At 37.5% G+C, this 22,243-nt stretch overlaps 1 protein-coding gene across 1 annotated transcript; it reads left to right on the forward strand.

The window, feature by feature from the left end:
* Positions 1–18,879: 18,879 nt before the first annotated feature.
* LOC125996306 (heat shock protein HSP 90-beta-like) lies at positions 18,880–21,325 on the forward strand. The gene is given in 3 exon segments (XM_049765246.1): positions 18,880–19,853; positions 19,855–19,879; positions 19,882–21,325. Coding segments are annotated over 3 exon segments (2,172 nt in total). The 5' UTR covers positions 18,880–18,926; the 3' UTR covers positions 21,102–21,325.
* The last annotated feature ends 918 nt before the right edge of the window (positions 21,326–22,243 follow it).

Genomic DNA, 22,243 nt, shown 5'->3' on the forward strand with positions numbered 1-22,243 from the left:
AAAAAAGAAAAGGAAATCAGATTCTAGAGGAAAGAAGTAGAGGATAGACACAGTAAAATTGGTTATGATTATTACTACTTATTGTAAAGTAAAAGAAAATAAATTAAAATATGCAAATGTGGATGATGGAAGCTATGCCTATAAGTGGGCCCGGTTATGGGATATATTTTTCCTTAATTTTTTTCATGTTATTGCTTTACAATACTTTCGTAATGATTTTTTCTCACTTTTTTTTTTTTTTTGTAGTTTTTGGGTCACACCCGGCAATGCTCAGGGGTTTTTCCTGGCTCCGTGCTCAGAAATTGCTCCTGGCATGCACGGGGGACCATATGGGACGCCGGGATTCGAACCGATGACCTTCTGCATGAAAGGTAAATGCCTTACCTCCATGCTATCTCTCCGGCCCCTTTTCTCACTTTTTTTAAAGAAAGATTAGGATAATTTTCTCCCCTTTTTACTGAGGAACTGAATTACAATATTATAATGTAGAGTTTCAGGCATAAAATGTTCCAAACCACACTAGCTTTAGAAGAATGCAGTATCAAACCCATCTGGGTCTGGGCTTTTGTTCCTGGGAAGATATTTGATTAACCTTTCAATGTCTTTGCATTGGTGCATCTCTCTGCTCTATTTTGTCCTAAATTAACCCCGACTGGTTACAGGAACCCAAAGATGTACCCATTTATTCCCAAGTTCTCCAATTTTGTGTCATAAAGTTTTTTTTACAGTAATCTCTAATGTTTCTTTGAATTTCTGCAGTATCTGTTTTAAATCTCCTATTTCTGATTCAGCTCATTAGAATTTTTCTTTTAAAATATTTTGAGTCTAGTTGATGGCTGGCATATTTTTTCTTTTTAAACCAACTTTTAAATTGACCTAGTGGTTATACAATGGTAAATTCTTTTTTGTTTGTTTGTTTTTGTTTTTGGGACACACCCAGTGATGCTCAGGGGTTATTCCCGGCTATGTGCTCAGAAATCACTCCTGGCTTGGGGGACCACATGGGATGCTGGGGGATCGAACCGAGGTTCATCCTAGGCTAGCTCAAGCAAGGCAGACACCTAACCTTTAGCGCCACTGCTCTGGCCCCTACAATGGTAAAATCTTTAGTTTCCAAGTGTTTGAGTCTTTCTTTAATTTCTGTTTGTGATCCATTTCTACTTTCTAACTATCATGGTCTAAGAATAAAGTATAAAGTAAAAAGGATGTATATCTTTTTAATTCTACAGAGACAATTTTGTTCACAAGCATGTTGTGAGTCTTGGAGAATGTTACATATGTATTAAAGAGTAAAATGTACTCAATATTTTTCAGATAAAGAGACCCATGCATGTCTCTTAGGTTCATGTCTCCCATTTCTTTCCTTAAAGATAATGTTCCCAGGAGTTTGTAGTTCACTGATTAATCGAGCAGTGAGAAAAAAAAAGTGAAAAACTCCTACTGTTGTTTTTTAAGGATAATGTATAGTATTACCAAAGGAACAAACACTACTTCTAAGATAAAAAGGCAGTAAGAATATCTGCAGCAATGATTTCAAAAGCAGAGGGAAGAAAACTAAGGATGTTCATGCCACATGGTCTTTATGAAGATTGTCCTGTGCTCCTCGTTGGAGCTGGTGAGTTTTCTGCTATCTTTCTTTTGTCTTGTGACATCTATTCATTAATTCATCCCCACAGTTTGGCAGCTTTAATTACTCTTACGTCTGTTGCGTTTGCCAAGCTATAAGATCATTCAAGGCAAAGTTCATGACTTCTCTTTGTGTTCCCCAAAAGGCACATTTTTTCTATTTAATAATATATTTACAACAAATTCTGATTCAGAATAAAGCCTTCTCTTTAGGGAGCTCCTTTAAGATTAAAAAATTGAGGCTGGAACGATAGCACAGCAGTAGGGCTTTTCATGTGGCTGCCCAGGATGGACCTAGGTTCAATCCCCAGTAATCCATATGGTTCCCAGAGCCAGGAGTGATTTCTGAGCTCATTGCCAGGAGTAACCCCTGAGCATCACCAGGTGTGGTCCAAACAAACAAATAAACAAACAAAAAACCAAGACAAAAAAAAAGATTAAAAAAATTAAAATAGAGTTAAAACTTGAGAAAGCAAATTAAGTTGTGGAACATCCATGGTGGGAAAGGAGCAGACTAAGATTCTTTTGTTGAACAAAATCAGCATTAGATCTGTCAAAAGTGTTTTTATCAAATGTGCTAAAGAAGAACATTATTGACAGTAAACCAACTAGAGCAAACAGGTCTCTATTTTTAAAAATTCAGAGGGATTTTTTTGTTTGTTTGTTTGTTTGTTTGGAGGCCCCAATCATCTATGCTCAGGGCTTACTTCTGGCTCTGCACTTAGGAATAACTTCTGGCAAGACTTGGGGATCATATGGGGTACTAGAGATTAAATTTGGGTTGGCTGTAGACAAGGCAGGCCCCCAACCTAATGTATTATTGCTCTGGCCCCAGACAGATCTTCTAAGAAGAAAAAAAATTCACACTGAAGGGATTTGATAGCTATCAAGTAAATCTCCTGAAATCACCATTCATAAGCACTAATGAATACAGAATTCTGAACTCAGGACTCCTATAGTCCTTCTTCAGTCTAAGATTTTTTGCAGAATTAAATAATAAGTATGTGTGTTGCAGCCATTTACCTGTCACAGAAGCAATCACCCTTCTGTCCTTTCTAAAAGAAAGCATGGATTAAGATTGCAGGTAAACCAAAGGTCAAAAGTACAGCAGTCTCAAATACTGGCTTCTCAGTATTGGGTGATTTCTCACATCCTCCAGGCAAAGTCTGTTTTTCTAGCAGTCTAGTTAAGGGTTTTACTGCAATAGACAAGCACAAAATGAATTTTCCAGAAAAGTTTCTGAAGTGGGGGAAAGTTCATGGCTCGAAGTCACGGGTATGTAATGAAATGAGACCTTGAGAACATGAGCTTCTGTTTTTCTGTATGAAGAGATTTTTGCAAGTTTTAAAACTTGTAAGTAAAACTTGAGTTCTCTCCTCAATTCTCTGCTTAAATTAGTCTTTAACCTTGATCTTTCAAATTATTTTGTTGCTTCTAAAATGCCCAAGTGAATTCCCCTGTTTCCATTCAGGGCAAGACATTGCCCAGAACGTGAATAGCTGGGCACTATCCAGCATTTGCATAACTGTCCTCTCTTCCCTCTAGAGAAGGTGATTTGTGATTATTTCCAGCATAACACATATCCTAAAGTAACTCCTGAGGCTTCCAGAGTTAATGTAACAAACTTATTTCCTGGTAATCACTCATCATCAATCTTTAGTAGGTTCTTTTTTTTTTTTTTTTTTTGTGGTTTTTGGGTCACACCTGGCAGTGCTCAGGGGTTATTCCTGGCTCCAGGCTCAGAAATTGCTCCTGGCAGGCACGGGGGACCATATGGGGTGCCGGGATTCGAACCGATGACCTCCTGCATGAAAGGCAAATGCCTTACCTCCATGCTATCTCTCCGGCCCCTTTAGTAGGTTCTTATTAATTGTTAGGAACTCATCTTTCATTTTTCTGAAGCAAAATACCTAATTTTAGAATTGAAAAGAAAAATAAACAACTCAAACAAGCTACCTATTATTTTCTTCTTTAGGTGCTGCCTACTCTTCAGTTATCTTTGATATATAAGGGTCCACAAACCCAGACTAAGGAAAAGCAACAGATAGAAATAGAAATACACTTGGGGCCGGCAAGATAGCATGGAGGTAAGGCATTTGCCTTACATGCAGAAGGTTGGTGGTTCAAATCCCAGCATTCCATATGGTCCTCCTACCTGCCAGGAGCGATTTCTGAGCATAGAGCCAGGAGTAACCCCTGAGCACTGCTGGGTGTGACCCCCCCCAAAAATTAAGAAATAGAAATACAGCTTTATAAAACAAATGTCTTTGAGTCATTCAATTTCACATTCATTTAATCTGATATTTAGTAAACCTGGTTTTGACTATTAGATCTTAAATTATTTTAAAAATCATTGAGCTTGTTAGCTTTAAAAGAGGAGTAATGATGCTAATTTGGAAAGATTGTTATAAGAATTAAATAAGTTAATCTTATAAAGCATAGACTCATAGCGCATACATGTGTATGACTTTCTCCATTATGTTTAAACTATTTCTTTTAATTACATTGAAATATCAATTTAAAAGGCATCATTGTTGAGCCAAAGAGATAGAACAGTGAATGGGGAATTTGCCTGCATACTACTGACCCAGGTTTGATATCCCATATAGTATTCCATATGGTCTGCTGAGCCTGCCTGGAGTTGATTCTTGAGGAAGGGAAGAAATAAACTTTGAGCATTGCCAGGTTTGACAGCAAAAAAAAAAAAAAGTACATAAATAAATAAATAAATAAATAAATAAATAAATAAATAAAAAGATGTGTCATTGTTTGTAGATCTCTTGATATGTATGTAGCCATCCTGGATTTGATCCCTGGCATATAGAATCCCAAGCCTTCTGATCCCTGAGTGTTGAGCCAGTAATAAACTCTGAGGGCCCCTGGATGTACCTCCAAAACCAAAATATAATTAGTGATAAAGTGCATCATTGTGCTAAGATTCCTGATATTCTTCATCCTCATAAACTCTCTTTCTTGATACCATCAACCATTTTACTTCTTTCAATGATCCTCATCAGCTCATTCCAGCTTGAAAGTTCCAGTAGCAGCTTCTTCCTTCCTTATTCTGTACCCTGAAGTTCAGACTTTACCATAAGCTTCAACACATTCATTTCCTGAATTTATTTACACTTTTCCTAGAGAGGAAAGTCTAACGTTTTTTTTTTGTTTGTTTTTGTTTTGTTTTTTTTTTGTTTTTGTTTTTGTTTTTGGGCCACACCCGTTTGACGCTCAGGGGTTACTCCTGGCTATGTGCTCAGAAATCGCCCCTGGCTTGGGGGGACCATATGGGACGCCGGGGGATCGAACCGCGGTCCGTTCCTTGGTAGCGCTTACAAGGCAGACACCTTATCTCTAGCGCCACCTTCCCGGCCCCAGTCTAACGTTTTTCCAGGCTCTTTTTTGTGTTTATACAGGCATCTCTCTTCATACGCTAATCCTCAGTGCTTATATCTTATCAAAACATAATTCATCTAGCAAGATTTTATTGTAGTCCAACCAGGCCCAATCATGAAGGAACTCACGTTTCTCTCTGAATTCTGATGACAGTAAACTATGTAGTCCTTATCACGAATCACACTCTTCAGGGCTGACATAATGTGACATATAGAAATGTCAAGTCAATGGTATAGAAATAACTGACCATTATTGTTTTGACTGCAAGGAATAAGGAGACTAATCTCAAACCTTAACACAGCATCTTTTCAACAAACCCTGTTTGCCGATCTTTCCTCTTTTGCCTTTGAAAATATTTTACATTTAATTTAAAATGTTGATGAATAAATTGTATGCCTAATTTATCATGAATACATTCTAATACACTTTACTAATACAGTCTAGAAGCATTTTTCTTTTATTTCCTAGAGTGCCAAATGTACTCTTTTAAACTGACATTCAGTTATTGTAGGCATTTGCTCAAGCCAGGATTGAAGATGAGTAATTGCTTGAAGACACACACCTGCTAGTTGAAAGTTTTATTCCTCACTTTAGAATTAAATAATGAGCTTAGGTTCCACATAATACATTCTGATTATAAATGGCATTTATATTGTGAGGTCATAGCATTAGGTCAGTGTTTTATAGATATTATTTCACATCTGAAAGTATTGTAATAAATTCCATATCAGCATCTTTGTCTTGTAATACGTGAAAATAAGAGTTGCTTCATAGTGTCTTGGAACAACTGTGTTTGAAATAAACAAAAATCTTCATTTTGTAGCATTTCTGGTATTTTACTCATGGCAATTTCACAAAAGCAGCAATTTCTGTTGCTATTATTATCACATTCTAAATTCAGATAAAAATAAAGCTCAGAAAAGAGTCCAAAATAGAAAAGATTAAATTTTGCTTTCATAATTTGATTTTTTATTATTCAATCATCAAAAAGGGGGTTTTCCTTTATGTGGTGGGAGAAGAATTTGATTAGCACCTGGTGGTGCTCAGGACTTTACTCCTGGCTTTGCATTCAGGGATCACTCCATCCAGTGCTTGAGGGCCTAAGGAATATAATTTCAAACAGTTATTAACTTACATTTGGCAGGCAACAAAATCAACATACAGAAATCTGAGTCATTACTGTAAATAAACAGAGAGGGGGAAAAAAAAAGAGAAAAAAATGCCACCCTCTCCAAATTACTTAAATATAGACTCAGGAGTAATCCCTGAGTACAAAGCCATGGTGCACTACCAAGTATCAGCCCAAAAGAAAAGAAAACAAAAATTGAAATACCTAGGAATAAACGAAGGAGGCAAAATATTTTATATCAAAAATCACTGTTAGAAAAGAAAACACAAAGATATTGAAATATATTCTTTGCTCACTACTTGGAAGAATTACCATTAAAATTAGAGGGAATTAACAAGTGACACTACTCAAAGCATAATGCAAATTTAATGCAAACTCTATCAAAATTCCAATGACATTCTTCAAGATTATAGGAAATACTTTTCTGAATTACATACATTTCCATCCATTAGTGTAGACCACAAAATAACTTAAAATAACTAAAGCTATCCTGAGATAAAGAAGGGTTTGCAGTAGGGACTCAGCATGGGTCATAAAACAAACCAGCAATAATCAAAACAATGTAGAGCAGGAATAAAAGTACACACAAAGACCACTGGAATAGAACTGATAAATAAAAAATAAACCCATCATGGATAGCTAATATATACCAAATGAGACAATATGAGGATAAGTGAGGAGGGAAAAGCTGAAGAACAGTGGGTAAGCCATTTATTTACCTTGCACACAACTAATCCAGGTTTGATCATGAACATTGCATATAATTTCCTAAGCACAATCACTACTGGAGCACATGTCTAGGGGTAAGCTCTGAGCATCACCAGATGTGGTCCCAAAACAAATAAAAATGATGATTAAATGGAGAAAGAAGGGCTTTTTAATAAATGTGCTAGGAAAACTGGATAGCCACATGCAAAAGAATAAAATTAAACCACTAAATCACACCAGGCACAACAATTAACTCAACATAGACTAGAGACTTAGAAATTAGACCCAAATCCCAATATGCATTGAAGGAAATATAGTCAAAATATGCTGTGGTATGTCTTTGATGGCTTGACTCTATATGCATACCTATGTTTATTACAGTATTAGTGACAATAGTCAAGATATGGGGGGGCGTTCTCAATGACAGATGACAGATTAGACAGATAAAGACATTGTTATTGGAGGGATTATGCAAAGTAAACTAAGTCATAAGGAACAAGACAGATACATGTTTCTGTAAGACAGGATAAGACAGATATTAGAGAAACCAAGCAAAGTGTTTGCTCCATCTTCAAGTGCTCCTAGAATTTTATGAGGCATCCTATTTCCTACACTCATCTTTCATTCTGATAGGGTCATCTTTTTTCACTACACATCCTTAAAGTATGAGTGTACCATAAAACCACAAACTTGGGTAACTTGGAATCAGTAGTGTCCTATAAAGGTCTCCCTTCAAAGAACTTACTTTATGGGGCCAGAGAGATGGCATGGAGGTAGGGTGTTTGCCTTGCATGCAGAAGGTCAGTGGTTCCAATTCCGGCATCCCATATGGCCCCTTGAGCCTGCCACCAGCAATTTCTGAGTGTAGAGCCAGGAGTAACCCCTGAGTGCTGCCAGGTGTGACCCAAAAACCAAAAAACTTCACTTACAGCTACGACCCACAGGGACCACTGCAGACCCTGTAGTATCTGGGACAGACCACATTTCACTTAAACTCCCTCTAGCAGCATGGACCACATGATATACCAGAACTTTTCAATCAGGTTATTCATATTAGATAAGGATTTCTCCTAACTTCAACTCAAGGCCTCCCTGTTCTAAGTCTGTCCAAGCCTCTCTCTACTCTTCCTTCACCACTTTCTCTTTCCTTTCAAAGATATCACAGGTAGCTCTCCATCTGCAGCCCTTCCCTACCTCATTCTCCTCCCTATTTCTGCTTTATCCTTCATAGATATTTCTCTCACTAATTCTCATGAATGCCTAACCCCATTATGGTTTAACTTCTCAGCGAATCCAACTGGACACCAGGTTTAAACCCTGATTAATTTCATTTAAAAACTGAAGATTTGGCTTTAGCAAATAATTGTTGTTTGCCTTAATTTCATCAATCCCCCCAAAATAGGGAAATAATAGCACCAGTATCAGATTGCTATTGTAAGGGTTAAAATACATTTTTTAATTTAGGCATTGTGATGTATAAAGTTATTCATAACTGAGCTTCAGGCATACAATTTTCCAACACCTATCCCATCACCAGCATCAACTTCTCTCCATCAATGTCCCCATGTACCTTCCCACCCCCTTTTGCCTTCTGTTCTTTTTTTCTGAGGTGGGGGATGAGGTTATTGGATCACTCCTGGATGTACTTGGGGGTTAGCTCTGGCTTTGCACTCAGTTTTCACTGCTGGCAATGCTCTTAACAGGTACATTTTTAAGATTGGTTGTTGTAGTTTAGGTCTCATGCTTTCAACGAAGAGGGTTCAATTTAATTTTGGGGTGTAACAGAGCCCACCAAGTGAACAATGTGAATTCCTTAGTCTTTGACTGGACAGATATTTGATCAAGGTATGATGAATGCTAAACTTCTATTAGAAGTAAATGCCGTTATTATTTCAATTACCAGCACAAAGTATTTCTAAGTTATGAGGAAAACATTAACAGTTTGCATTCCACAGATGGAAGTGGTTACATTCCATCTCCAGGTTGAGATAAGCACCGTAGAGCAGCATTCTGAAACCATTCTCATATAATTTCCTGACATCATAAAACATTCCGTTTTATTTTTTTAAAGTAAAAAAGTTATATTAAAATCAAGCTCTTTGCTTCTTTCCTACATTCACTTGTTCTTCTTTACTCTTTGGTGTAAAAGAAGAACGGCTTTCACTCTGTTTATGACAGTTAGGAAAAATATGTCTTTACTCATTCTCCTTTTCTCTAGACTAAACATTCCCTGTTCTCTAAATGCTTCTTTTTGATCTTAATTTCCAAACTATTTATCTTATACTCTCTTTTTCCCTGAATGTTCTCCAGAGTTCTAAAAAAGTTGAGACACATTGAAGAAATGTCTCAAAAAGAAGCTTTAGTGACTACAAATAGAAGTAACAGGAACTTTTTCCTATAATGTATAATTTCACTTTATTGGAGAAAAATTAACATGGAATTTAGTGAAGAGAATTGATTTTTTTTTGTCTCAGAATGCAGTTCATGTAAAAGAAATTCATGGTAAGAAGCCCTATTTTTAATTGAAACAAAACATAATTGTCATAATTTTAATGGCCCACTTAATTAATTTGCATGTTATTTTATTTTAACCACATAACTAAGATAATTTTTCAGGTTAGACTTAAAAGGAGTTCTAAAGGTTTGTTGGGAAGAAACACCAAATAAAACAAATCTCTCTTGGCAATTAAAGTGTATTCTGGTGCTTAAAAATAAAAAGCTCAATCAGAATGATTTAGGATTCTTTCTTATTTCTTATATATTCATTATTTTTATTTATTGAAGGAACACCAAATAAAACTAGCTTTTTGTACTATAATAAATATCTTTGGTAGTTAACATGTTTTATGTTGCTTAAGCACTTTCATAGTTTTTAAAAATAAAAGCCTGATTAGAATGTTTGATGTGGTATTTATTTATTGTTTTTGGCCACACCCAGCAGCTTTCAGAATTTACTTTTGACTATGTTCAGGAATCATTCCTGGAAATGCTCAGAAACCATATGCGGTGATTAAATTTGGGTTAACTTCATGTATGGCAAATGTTCTACTTACTGTACTCTCTTCAAGGCCCCCATCTTTTTCTTTCTTTTTTCTTTCTTCTTTCTTTCTTCTTTCTTCTTTCTTTCTTTCTTTCTTTCTTCTTTCTTTCTTCTTTATTTCTTCTTTCTTCTTTCTTTCTTTCTTTCTTTCTTTATTTCTTTCTTTCTTTCTCTTTCTTCTTTCTTTCTTTCTCTCTTTCTTCTTTCTTTCTTTCTTTCTTCCTTTCTTCCTTTCTTTTTTCTTTCTTTCTTCTTTCTTTCTCTCTTTCTTTCTTTCTTTCTTTCTCTCTTTCTTTCTTTCTCTCTTTCTTCTTCTTCTTTCTTTCTTTCTTTCTTTCTTTCTTTCTTTATTTCTTCCTTCCTTCCTTCCTTTCTTTCTTTCTTTCTTTCTTTCTTTCTTTCTTTCTTTCTTTCTTTCTTTCTTTCTTTCTTTCTTTCTTCCCTTGCTCCTTCCTTTCTTTCTTCCTTTCTTCCTTCCTTCCTTTCTTTCTTTCATACTTTCTCTTCCTTCCTTCCTTCCTTCCTTTCTTTCCTTTCTTTCCTTCCTTCCTTTCTTTCTTCTTTCTTTTCTTTTCTTTCTTTCTTCCCTTGATCCTTCCTTCCTTCCTTCCTTTCTTTCTTTCTTTCTTTCTTCTTTCTTTCTTTCTTTCTTTCTTCCCTTGCTCCTTCCTTTATTTCTTCCTTCCTTCCTTTCTTTCTTTCATTCTTTCTCTTCCTTCCTTCCTTTCTTTCTTTCCTTTCTTTCCTTCCTTCCTTTCTTCTTTCTTTTCTTTCTTTCTTTCTTACTTTCTTTCGTTCTTTCTTTCATTCTTTCTTCCCTTGCTCCTTCCTTCCTTCCTTTCGTTCTTTCTTTCTCTTCCTTCCTTCCTTTCTTCCTTTCTTTCTTTCTCTTCCTTCCTTCCTTTCTTTCTTCTTTCTTTCTTTCTTTCTTCCCTTGCTCCTTCCTTCCTTCCTTCCTTCCTTTCTTTCTTTCTTTCTTTTTCTTTCTTTCTTTCTTTCTTCTTTCTTTCTTTCTTTCTTTCTTCCCTTGCTCCTTCCTTTCTTTCTTCCTTTCTTCCTTCCTTCCTTCCTTTCTTTCTTTCATACTTTCTCTTCCTTCCTTCCTTCCTTCCTTTCTTTCCTTTCTTTCCTTCCTTCCTTCCTTCCTTTCTTTCTTTCTTTCCTTTCTTTCCTTCCTTCCTTCCTTTCTTCTTTCTTTTCTTTCTTTCTTTCGTTCTTTCTTTCATTCTTTCTTCCCTTGCTCCTTCCTTCCTTTCTTTCTTCTTTCTTTCTTCTTTCTTTCTTTCTTCCCTTGCTCCTTCCTTCCTTCCTTTCTTTCTTCCTTTCTTTCTTTCTTTCTTTCTTTCTTCCCTTGCTCCTTCCTTTATTTCTTCCTTTCTTTCTTTCATTCTTTCTCTTTCTTCCTTCCTTTCTTTCTTTCCTTTCTTTCCTTCCTTCTTTCTTCTTTCTTTCTTTCTTTCTTTCTTTCTTTCTTTCTTTCTTTCTTTCTTTCGTTCTTTCTTTCATTCTTTCTTCTCTTGCTCCTTCCTTCCTTTCGTTCTTTCTTTCTCTTCCTTCCTTCCTTTCTTCCTTTCTTTCTTTCTCTTCCTTCCTTTCTTTCTTCTTTCTTTCTTTCCTTTCTTTCTTCCTTCCTTCCTTCTTTCCTTCCTTCCTTCTTTCTTTCTTTTTTCTTTCGTTCTTTCCCTCCCTCCCTCCCTCCGTCCCTCCCTCCCTCCCCCTCTCTTTCTTTCTTCTTTCTTTCTTTCTTTCTTTTTCTTTTTTCTTTCTTTCTTTCTTTCTTTCTTTCTTTCTTTCTTTCTTTCTTATCTTTCTTTCTTTCTTTCTTTCTTTCTTTCTTTCTTTCTTTCTTTCTTCTTTCTTTGTTTCTTTGTTTCTTTCTCTCTTCTTTCTTCTTCTACCCTCCCCCCAGGTAGGGCACTTGCCTTGCACATAGCATACCTGTATTCAACTTTTGGGGCCACATATGTTCCCCCAGTCTCCACCAGGAATGATCTCTGAGCTTGAAATCAGGAAGATATACACTGTTGGGTGTGACCCCCCAAAAAAAAGAATTCTCTTAGGGGCTGCACTGAGCAATCAATGTTCAGGGACTAATTCTGCCTTAATGGTTGGAATTGTCCCTGGTATTGTTTGGGAACCATTTAATCTCTAGTTTGCAGAACATGTGGGTATTTTTTAGATGTCTTTATTTAAAATTTTTTAATTTACTTTTATTTTTATGGCCAACACACATTGTATTCAGGTTATTCCTGCTTCTGTGATCTGGAGTGACCCCTGTGGTCCTTGGGGGGACTAAAAGTGGTGCTGTGGATTTGAATCAGGGATGTGCCCATGTAAGGCAAGTACCTTAACCCCAGGTACTATCTCTCAAGATAAATTCTTTCTTTTCTTTTATTTTATTTTTTATTTTCTTTTCTTTTCTTTTTCTGTTTTTTTTTTTTTTTTTTTTTTTTTGGCCGATCTACACTCAACAGTGCTCAGGGCTTATTCCTGGATCTTAGTTCAGGGATCATTCCTGGTGGACTCGGGGGATCATATAAGATGCCAAGGATAGAACGCAGAGAAATATATGCAATAATGCCCCATCCACTGTGGCTATAGCTCCTATTTTACATGATTAATACTTCTCATGCCACTTGCTGCTTTTAATGCATCAGGCCTGTTTTAATATTTTTGTCCACTTGTCAAAAACGAATGTAAAATGCACATTTCTGATAGTCAGTTTGCAGCAACTAACTGGGTAATCTTGGCCAATCAAACTTGGAAACCAGTGGGGATGCTTGAATTTTACCTGTGGAATTATGGAAGAATTATGGTAGAATTATGGGGGAAAATGATGGATTTTCTGAGATATACCAAAATGGTCTCTAGCCGTCTTCCACTTTGACTCCAGGATTATCTAGATAAATTTCCCAACAGATTAAGCTCATCTATAGTGCTTCAATTAGATTCAAAGTCTTTGCTGTATCTCTGAATAAAATAAGTGGAAAACAACTATTTAGAGATTTAGCCCTAGGAAATGACAAAAAAAAAAAGGAGTATACTGGGAAACAGGAAGTCTGCAAGACAATAATTTTTAAGTCTCTAAAATTAACAGAGCTGTGCTTTCAAAACGTGTCATCTGAAACCAGTAGGGAATTGAGAGAGAAAATTAATTTGTCATTATGTAACCTTAGCATTGGGGAAAAATAAAACATCAGAAAACAGAAAATAAACAAAAACCTAATTGGTGTACATACTCAGAAAAAATTAAAAAGTAAAGAAAATAAAGCTCAAATAAATCAATTTTCGTTACAAACTGCTTACATTTCCCTGCCACAAATTACCCATCTATTCCAGATTTCTCTCATTAAAATGGGATTCTGGAAGACAAAAACAACAAATCAGAGATGTAAACACAAAAGGAAAAAGTAAGATCTTCTTGGTTAAGTTTAGGACCATTAGTCAAACATAATTTCATATATTTTTAAATTATGCTAAAATCACTTTGGAATGTCTACAATAAGCCATTTTATTTACCAGTTAAAAACAGGGATGGGAAGAATTCAAAACAACAAAACATCATTCATAAGGTAGCCAAGAGCCATAGCATTTTATAAGACATTATAAAAGCAAAAGAATCATTTTCCCATCCATTCCTTTCACATGATGGTGTAGATTTCTACTGTCTTTATTTTTTCCATCACCTCTCTCCCCTTTGGGAGAGAAATCACACAAATCCATTTGGCAGGGGTGAGGTGGGAGTGCTAATTATCAGGGCATCCCTGCTGAAAATGAAGGCACACAGGATCTGAACTTAACATTGATAAAGCTTTTTTTTTTAATATATAAATCTTTACTTAATCACCATGATTACAAGCATGTTCGTAGTATGGTTTCAGTCATAAACAGAATACCCGCCCCCTTCACCAATGCAACATAGACCTCAGTTTTTCTAAAGGAAAAGGGTGAGACAAGTTGGTCTATGTATTACCTGGAATTGCCACAACAATGGACTGGGTTGCTTTGTCAGCAGGCAATCCCCCTGACTAGTAGCACAAGAAGAATTATAGGACACCACAGCTGGGGCATCTGAAATTAAGTTTATTTTCTCAAATTCAGGGTGAACATTCAAGAGGTGGAATCTAGAATGAGGAATCAACTATTTTTCCAAAGCAGTGGTCCTGTAGGTATAGCTTTCTGTTTCCAGCTCCTGGTTTGGGCTGTGGTATGTATCTAGATTTGGTGCCTATATATGGTAAGTTCTATCTGGAATTCAAAAGGATAAGAAAGGGACTTGGGAGGGATCATAGTATCTAAAAAGTCTATTAGCTCTCTGACCCTGTGGAAGATACAGAAAGATGGTTATAATTGCAAAACTCTGTTAGTTCCCTACCCGGTATCTGACTGATGCATTACAGAAATTAGCTCTGCAGAAATTCTATAATTTTCTATAACAAAAGCTGATTTCACTGGGGCACCCCTCCTCCAGGGAGGGGGTGGGCATATCCCCCACCCTGTTGAAGCTTTGGCAGCTGAATACACAGACCCACCCAACAACTGCCACAACTACCACACCAATGGTCCAGCTTCATTGCTTTTCCACCAATCTCTGCAGAAACACCCCGCCACCAAAAGCTCCAGATAGGCTGGTTTGTGATGGACATCTCCAGGGATGGTTTGGAGCCAGGGTTGGAGTCTCTCCCACCCCTCTGTACCTCCATAAATTTCAGCAGCCACACCTATGAACCATAGCTGTCACAGTTTGGGTTATCAGCCAAGCTCCAGAGACTTCAAAGTCCTAGATCACATTACCACATATGTGGCTGTGTGACACCTCTACATTTTTAATACTGACTTCTCATAAGAATACACAAAATTAGATGTAAAATTATCATAGAATCCACATAAGCTTAACAAACATGACCAACAACATAATGCCCAAGTAGCAATAAACAGTTTAGTAAGTCTTCAGACATTGACATAATGACCTCATTGCAAAATAGGACAATTTTCATAAATTTTCTTTTCATAATTTTTTCTGATAATTCCATTTGGCTTTAATCGTACCAAGTACTGTTGGGTAAATTATTCAAACCTGCCTAGAGGCAGGTTTCGGAGGTTGGGGATTTGTCGATAAGGGTGAAGGGAATGTTACACCAGTGGTAGAATTTGTGTTGAAATATTGAATTGAACCAGGATTGAACTAGGATCAGCCACAAGCAAGCCAAGTGCCTGTATTTACTCCCCAAACCCCTAAAGACTAATTTAAAAAAAAAAAAACACAAACTCAGTAACCCAAAAATAACTGTATTAAGAAAGATTCTGTAAAAAAAAAAAAAGAAATAAAAAGAAAAGAAAAGAAAGACTCTGTAAACCATTGTGCCTGAAATAAAGAAATTTAATTAAAAAAAGAAAGAAATTATTGATGCTCTACACTAAATAATACCTGTAACCAATCTCTCTCATAAAAGATCCTTTGACCTAGTGAACAGATATCATTTTCTCAAGTGTGCCCAGAAATGGCATGAGGCAATAGCTAGAAAGCACTAGGTACTGGCACCCTACCTAGAATTTTCTTTACACTAACAACTGCAACAACAGAAATTATACTCTTATAGTTCTGAAGTATATAGAGGGCCAAGATCAAGGTGTCAGTAGATAGGTATTTTTTCTAAAGCCTCTGCCATTGATCCTTTCTCTGTCTTTATGAATTCATCCTTCTGTATTTGTCTAAGACCTATTCTCTTCTTCTATAAGGACACTAGTCATAATTGTTTAGGGTCAACCACCCATATCACTTAATCTTATAAAATTACCTCTTTAAAGGTACTATTTTCAAACACAGTCACATTCAAAAGTACTGAAGATTTATATTTCAACCTATGAATGGGTTGTGGGACATAATTCATCCCTAAATACCCTTTAAAATCCCCTTTAATTCTAGGTTTCTCTGATTTTTTTCCCCTCTTCATTACTGAGTTTTAATTAATTTATTTTTCTTATTTTAATGTGTATGTAGAGATTTAACTTGCTTTTTCATTTTTTTTTACAAAAGACTGAAAATAACAGCTATATGTACTGCTATATATGTAACACCCCTTTACATAAAAACAATTTTATAGAGCAAGATATGGGTAAAACTGAAATTTCTGGTGCTTTTTTAAATAATAAATTCATAGAGCCTGTTGCAAATAGAGATTCTAGTTTATGTTTTTATTTATCCAGTGGGAAGGAAGTTTTCAGGCTATACTCTGCCATGTGCATGGCTTACTCCTGCCTATATGCTCAGGAATCAACCTGAAGAGCCTTGGGAGACTATATGTAGTATGGAAGATTGAGTCAAGATGAACCACAAGCAAGCCAAGTGCCTATATTTCCTCTCAAACTTACTGGAGACTTAAAAAAAAAAAACCTCAAAGTTTTCCTAGAATTATTTTCTGCAAGGATGCTAATACCCTTGTTTCAGGTGACTTGTTAAATAAGAAGAGAGGATGTCGGGAGTCAACTGCTTTTTTCTTCAGTTACCCTGGTCACCCCCCAAAGAAATACCTGAATGAACCAGGAAAAATAAAGTCTGACATGAGCACAGACACATTTTGATCACCTGGATCTCACCAACTTCGCATGGCAATTCTAGATTGTACTCTGATTGCCATTCACTTTTGGACTGGAGTTTGTCCCTGCCGCATGATTTCTAGGGAAGCCAAGCAATTCAGGCTGGAGCAAGTAATTCTTTGTAGGCAAAGAAAAACCCAGGTTTTTTAGTGGTTCATTACTTTCCTCGGAGAAAAGAACTGCAGGAGATGAAGAGTGAAGCAAAATAGTTTTGTTTAGTAATCATGAGGAAGGAAAGAATAATACTTTCAAGAGAGAACATCCCAAAAAATAAAAAATAAATAAAGAGAAAGAGAACATAGATTGCTCTAGAAGAAAGAATGCATGGGACTTTCTAAAGAAAAGGAATCACACATCCCAAGTTGAGATTCAACCCCCCCACCCCCAAGAATGGGGAATATGCCACTTGTCTCTGCAAAGTTGGTTTTATAGGTGTCTTTTCCCCCTCAAACTCCATTTGGGACCTTTTATATAAATAATAGTCGTTACTAGGGTGTTGTTAAGAGAAAAAAAGAACTCCCAAGTTTTGGTGGTCCACCTTCATGTTCTTAGTACAGTCATAAAGCTCTTCCTCTTTGGAGAAGGTTCAGCCTTCTCGGGGTATACATTATTTTCTAGTGTCCCAAGACATTCTTTAAGATATACCATATGCTTGGACACAAAACATGTCTCCATAAAATCAAGAAGATAAAAATCATTTTTATTATTTTCTCAGACCATGATAAATTGAAAATATGAAATCATACAATTTTCTATCACATGGATGGAGCTAGAGGTTACAGAATTGTAGTTTGATTTATAAGTCTGAGCAGAAGAGGAAGAGGGAAAACAGTGACAGGACAAGGGGTAATGGAAGTGGTCCTGGAAGACTGGGATACTGTGGACACTCTGGTACAGTTCTGGTACAATATACACATAAAACTATCATTTATAATATTAATATCATTGATAGTATTACAAAACAATGTGTCAATAACAATGGCGGGGACTGTTTACAAGGTAGGACAGCCTAATGATGAGGTAGAAGCTTAAATCAAACTGAAGTCATCTCTAAAATGGATAGAATAATCCACAGACTTTTTCAAGTTGCTCATCTTCCAGTTCCACCTTGGGAAATGTGTATAATCTCTTAAGTCTCAGAAGCCTACTTATAAGAAAAAGGTAATAAAAGTTTATACCTTAAGGACTAATGTGAAGATAAAAGGAGTGACCAGATCATAAACATTCAGATTTGGAAGCTATTCTTATAGATGCAGGATAGCTCTGGGATACCCCCATTCTATGTTAAATACACAGAATGTCACTTAAAGATATAATATTGCAGGCAGAAATTGTTTTGCTTTGTTTTGTTTTTGCTCACTCACAAAATTAGTAGGTTGAGGTATAAAGTTATGTAAACAACCCAAGGTTAGTCTCAGAACTAGTACTGGCTAAACTTGGTGGTGTGGGCATCAGTGGGTACCAGATTTGCATACAAAAAGACAAAAAAAGATCAGAATATTGGGTATGACATTGAAGCATCATATATTCTTCTCCCCAAATTATAAAGTACAGTTGAGAATAGGGCAGTAAAAAGTCCCCAAAAATGTGAAAGGTGTGAAAGTGGCATTCTCAGAATAATATGAGACATTGGAAGCATCAATCTCCAAATACCTGTGTATATCTTCCCTGCAGAATTCATGTGTGGGATTTCCAACTGCTGATTCTCTTGTTTAGTAAACCAAGATGGAAACTTTCTAAATGTGTCTATTTCAAAGAGGCAGAGGGTTCATAGAGATGATGTATGTAGAAAAATTTGCTCTTTTTATTCTGTTTAAAGTAATATTGGTCTATTAATAATCCAGGGAGACGATCCCCTCTAAAACATACACATTAAACAGACAGATTTCTTATCCAAGAAACATAGAATTATTTAGGTTTATAGTAGAGTTACTTTGGTACTTTGTAGTTATTTCGTGATCCTTGGTCAGTTTAAAAGACAGAATGTCATTTAACTCTTTCTCCTCCATATTTGATCTTTCTAGGAGGAGAATGTAAGTACCAAATATTTTCTGCTTCATCATAGACAAATTTTCTCACACGAGTAGAGTTTAAAGGGGCAATTTCTGCAGGTCTAATGAAAAAGTGAAAGACACATGCCCACTTTAAAAAAGCACAGCAGTGAAACAAAATTTGGTCTGGGTTTTAGAAGAAAAACAATAAGAAGAATGTGAGAAAAGGAAAAAATCATTATAGTGTCAATGAAGAAATGATCTGTTTCTATGTTGTCAATGTCAGATAAGGCTTCTGTTATGTCAAAAGCTTCCATAATTAAAGAAATGATTTTCTCTCTCTTGCTGTGGCGTCGCCCCCGCGCAGCTGTGAGGCGAACCCGTCCCGTCCCGGCTGGCCGCTCGCGTCTCCTCCGAGGCTACGACTCTCCGTCCCTTCGAGATGCCTGAGGAAGTGCACCATGGAGAGGAGGAGGTGGAGACTTTCGCCTTTCAGGCAGAGATTGCCCAACTTATGTCACTCATCATCAATACCTTTTACTCAAACAAGGAAATATTTCTGCGGGAACTGATCAGCAACGCTTCGGATGCTTTGGACAAGATTCGCTATGAGAGCCTGACTGATCCTTCCAAGTTGGACAGTGGTAAGGAGCTGAAAATTGACATCATCCCAAACCCTCAGGAGCGTACCTTGACTCTGGTGGACACAGGCATTGGCATGACCAAAGCTGACCTTATAAATAACTTGGGAACCATTGCCAAGTCTGGCACTAAAGCATTTATGGAAGCTCTTCAGGCTGGTGCAGACATCTCCATGATTGGGCAGTTCGGTGTTGGCTTCTACTCTGCTTACCTGGTAGCGGAGAAAGTGGTTGTGATCACAAAGCACAACGATGATGAGCAGTATGCCTGGGAGTCTTCTGCTGGGGGCTCCTTCACTGTACGTGCTGACCATGGTGAGCCTATTGGCCGGGGTACCAAAGTGATCCTGCATCTTAAAGAAGATCAGACCGAGTACTTAGAAGAAAGGAGAGTGAAAGAAGTGGTGAAGAAGCACTCACAGTTTATTGGTTATCCCATCACCCTCTATTTGGAGAAAGAGAGAGAGAAGGAAATCAGTGATGATGAGGCAGAAGAGGAGAAAGGTGAGAAGGAAGAGGAAGATAAGGAGGAGGAGGAGAAGCCCAAGATAGAAGATGTAGGCTCAGATGAGGAGGATGATGCTGGTAAGGATAAGAAAAAGAAGACCAAAAAGATTAAGGAGAAATACATTGATCACGAGGAACTAAACAAGACCAAACCCATTTGGACCAGAAATCCTGACGACATCACCCAGGAGGAATACGGAGAGTTCTATAAGAGTCTGACCCAATGACTGGGAAGACCATTTGGCAGTTAGCACTTCTCTGTAGAAGGTCAGTTGGAATTCAGGGCATTGCTCTTCATTCCTCGCCGGGCTCCATTTGACCTCTTTGAGAACAAGAAGAAGAAGAACAACATCAAGCTTTATGTCCGTCGCGTATTCATCATGGATAGCTGTGATGAGCTGATACCAGAGTATCTGAACTTTATCCGTGGTGTGGTTGACTCTGAGGATCTGCCCCTGAATATTTCCAGAGAAATGCTCCAGCAGAGCAAAATTTTGAAGGTCATTCGCAAAAACATAGTTAAGAAGTGTCTTGAGCTCTTCTCTGAACTGGCAGAAGACAAGGAGAACTACAAGAAATTCTATGAAGCATTCTTTAAAAACCTAAAACTTGGAATCCATGAGGACTCCACTAATCGGCGACGTCTTTCTGAGCTGCTTCGCTACCATACTTCGCAGTCTGGTGATGAGATGACTTCTCTTTCAGAGTATGTCTCTCGCATGAAGGAGACTCAGAAATCCATTTATTACATCACTGGTGAGAGCAAAGAACAGGTTGCCAACTCTGCTTTTGTGGAGCGAGTACGGAAACGGGGCTTCGAGGTAGTCTATATGACAGAGCCTATTGATGAATACTGCGTGCAGCAGCTTAAGGAATTCGATGGGAAGACCCTGGTCTCAGTTACAAAGGAAGGCTTGGAGCTGCCTGAGGATGAAGAGGAGAAGAAGAAAATGGAAGAGAGCAAGGCCAAATTTGAGAACCTGTGCAAACTTATGAAGGAAATCTTGGATAAGAAGGTTGAGAAGGTAACAATATCCAATAGGCTTGTGTCTTCACCCTACTGCATTGTGACCAGCACCTATGGCTGGACAGCCAACATGGAGAGGATCATGAAAGCCCAGGCTTTTCGGGACAACTCTACAATGGGCTACATGATGGCCAAAAAGCATCTGGAGATCAACCCTGACCACCCCATTGTGGAGACACTGAGGCAGAAGGCAGAGGCAGACAAGAATGACAAGGCTGTCAAGGACCTAGTGGTCCTGTTGTTTGAAACCGCACTGCTCTCCTCTGGCTTCTCACTTGAGGACCCCCAGACCCACTCCAACCGCATCTACTGCATGATAAAGCTAGGACTGGGCATTGATGAAGATGAAGTGACAGCCGAGGAGCCCAGTGCTGCTGTTCCCGATGAGATACCCCCTCTTGAGGGTGACGAGGATGCATCTCGCATGGAAGAAGTAGATTAGAAGTTTCTACCTGCAGATAGTGCCGCCCTCTGTATAGTGTCCCAATCTCCCCCTAGCAGTCCTGAGTGGTTCTTAGCCACTGGCTCTAGAGGTTTTTTTTTTTTTCCACTCCTGTCCTTTCATAAGCCAGGATGGGGGAAGGTCTCGAGCTTCTTCCCCTCCAAATTTGACTACAGGTTTGAATGTTGTGTATTGTGTTTTTGTTTATTTTGTTCTGAAATTAAAGTATGCGAAATAAAATATTAAAAAAAAAGAAATGATTTTGTAAATTTCTCTAGCCAAAATAGAAGGAAATGGTCATAGCTTAGTGAGCTGAATTTAAGTCTAAATGTGCAGATAAAGATGAAACTGTTCTACCTCTTAAGGACAATTTAACATTTGCTGGGAAGTAGGGCGATAGTCCATAGGGTACTGGTCTTATATGCAGATAATCCAAGTTTGATCAGTCAAGAGTGATCCTTGAATGCAGAACTAAGAGTTAGCCTTGGGCATAGCCAGGTATGCACTCACCCCTATCCCCCAAAATCTGATATTTGCTGGGAGAGACAGAAAGCTGAGATACACAATATTTTGTTACAGAAATTTTGAAGCAGAAATCTCACTTTACTTGTCTTGTAGCTGGGCTTCTGCCTTGCAATACATTCCCTGCCTCTGTAAATGACCTCTAACCTAAATGGGTCATCCTATTTGAAAATTCCATTTAGTGATTCCATTTCCTGGAAACATGCCCATTTGAAACCAAGGTGCCATAATGTTCTTGAACACTATGAAGTTTGGCATATCTAGGCATACCAAAAAGGGATAACTAGGTATAGATTTGTATTGCTTAAAAGGAAAAGCAACATGAAAATGAAAGTACTCAAAGCAGAGGTACACAGATTTGAGTCTCTTTCATCAGTTTTGGAAGGACTGGGAGGCAGAAGTGACTGCTCAGAGTACTGAACACTTGAAAGTGCCTCAGCCTTGAGAAAGAAAAACTGGAAAGATAGTACTTTGGATAGGGTTCTTGCACACAATCAACCTGGGTTCAATTCCTGGCACCCTATATGGTCCCAGAGTCCCACAGGAATGATCCATGAGCACTACAAAGTGTGGCCTCCAAAAACAAATAAAATATCTTTAAAATAGGAGTTCTGGAATGA

Source organism: Suncus etruscus, chromosome 18 (assembly GCF_024139225.1).
Source record: "Suncus etruscus isolate mSunEtr1 chromosome 18, mSunEtr1.pri.cur, whole genome shotgun sequence".
Lineage (NCBI taxonomy): Eukaryota > Metazoa > Chordata > Mammalia > Eulipotyphla > Soricidae > Suncus > Suncus etruscus.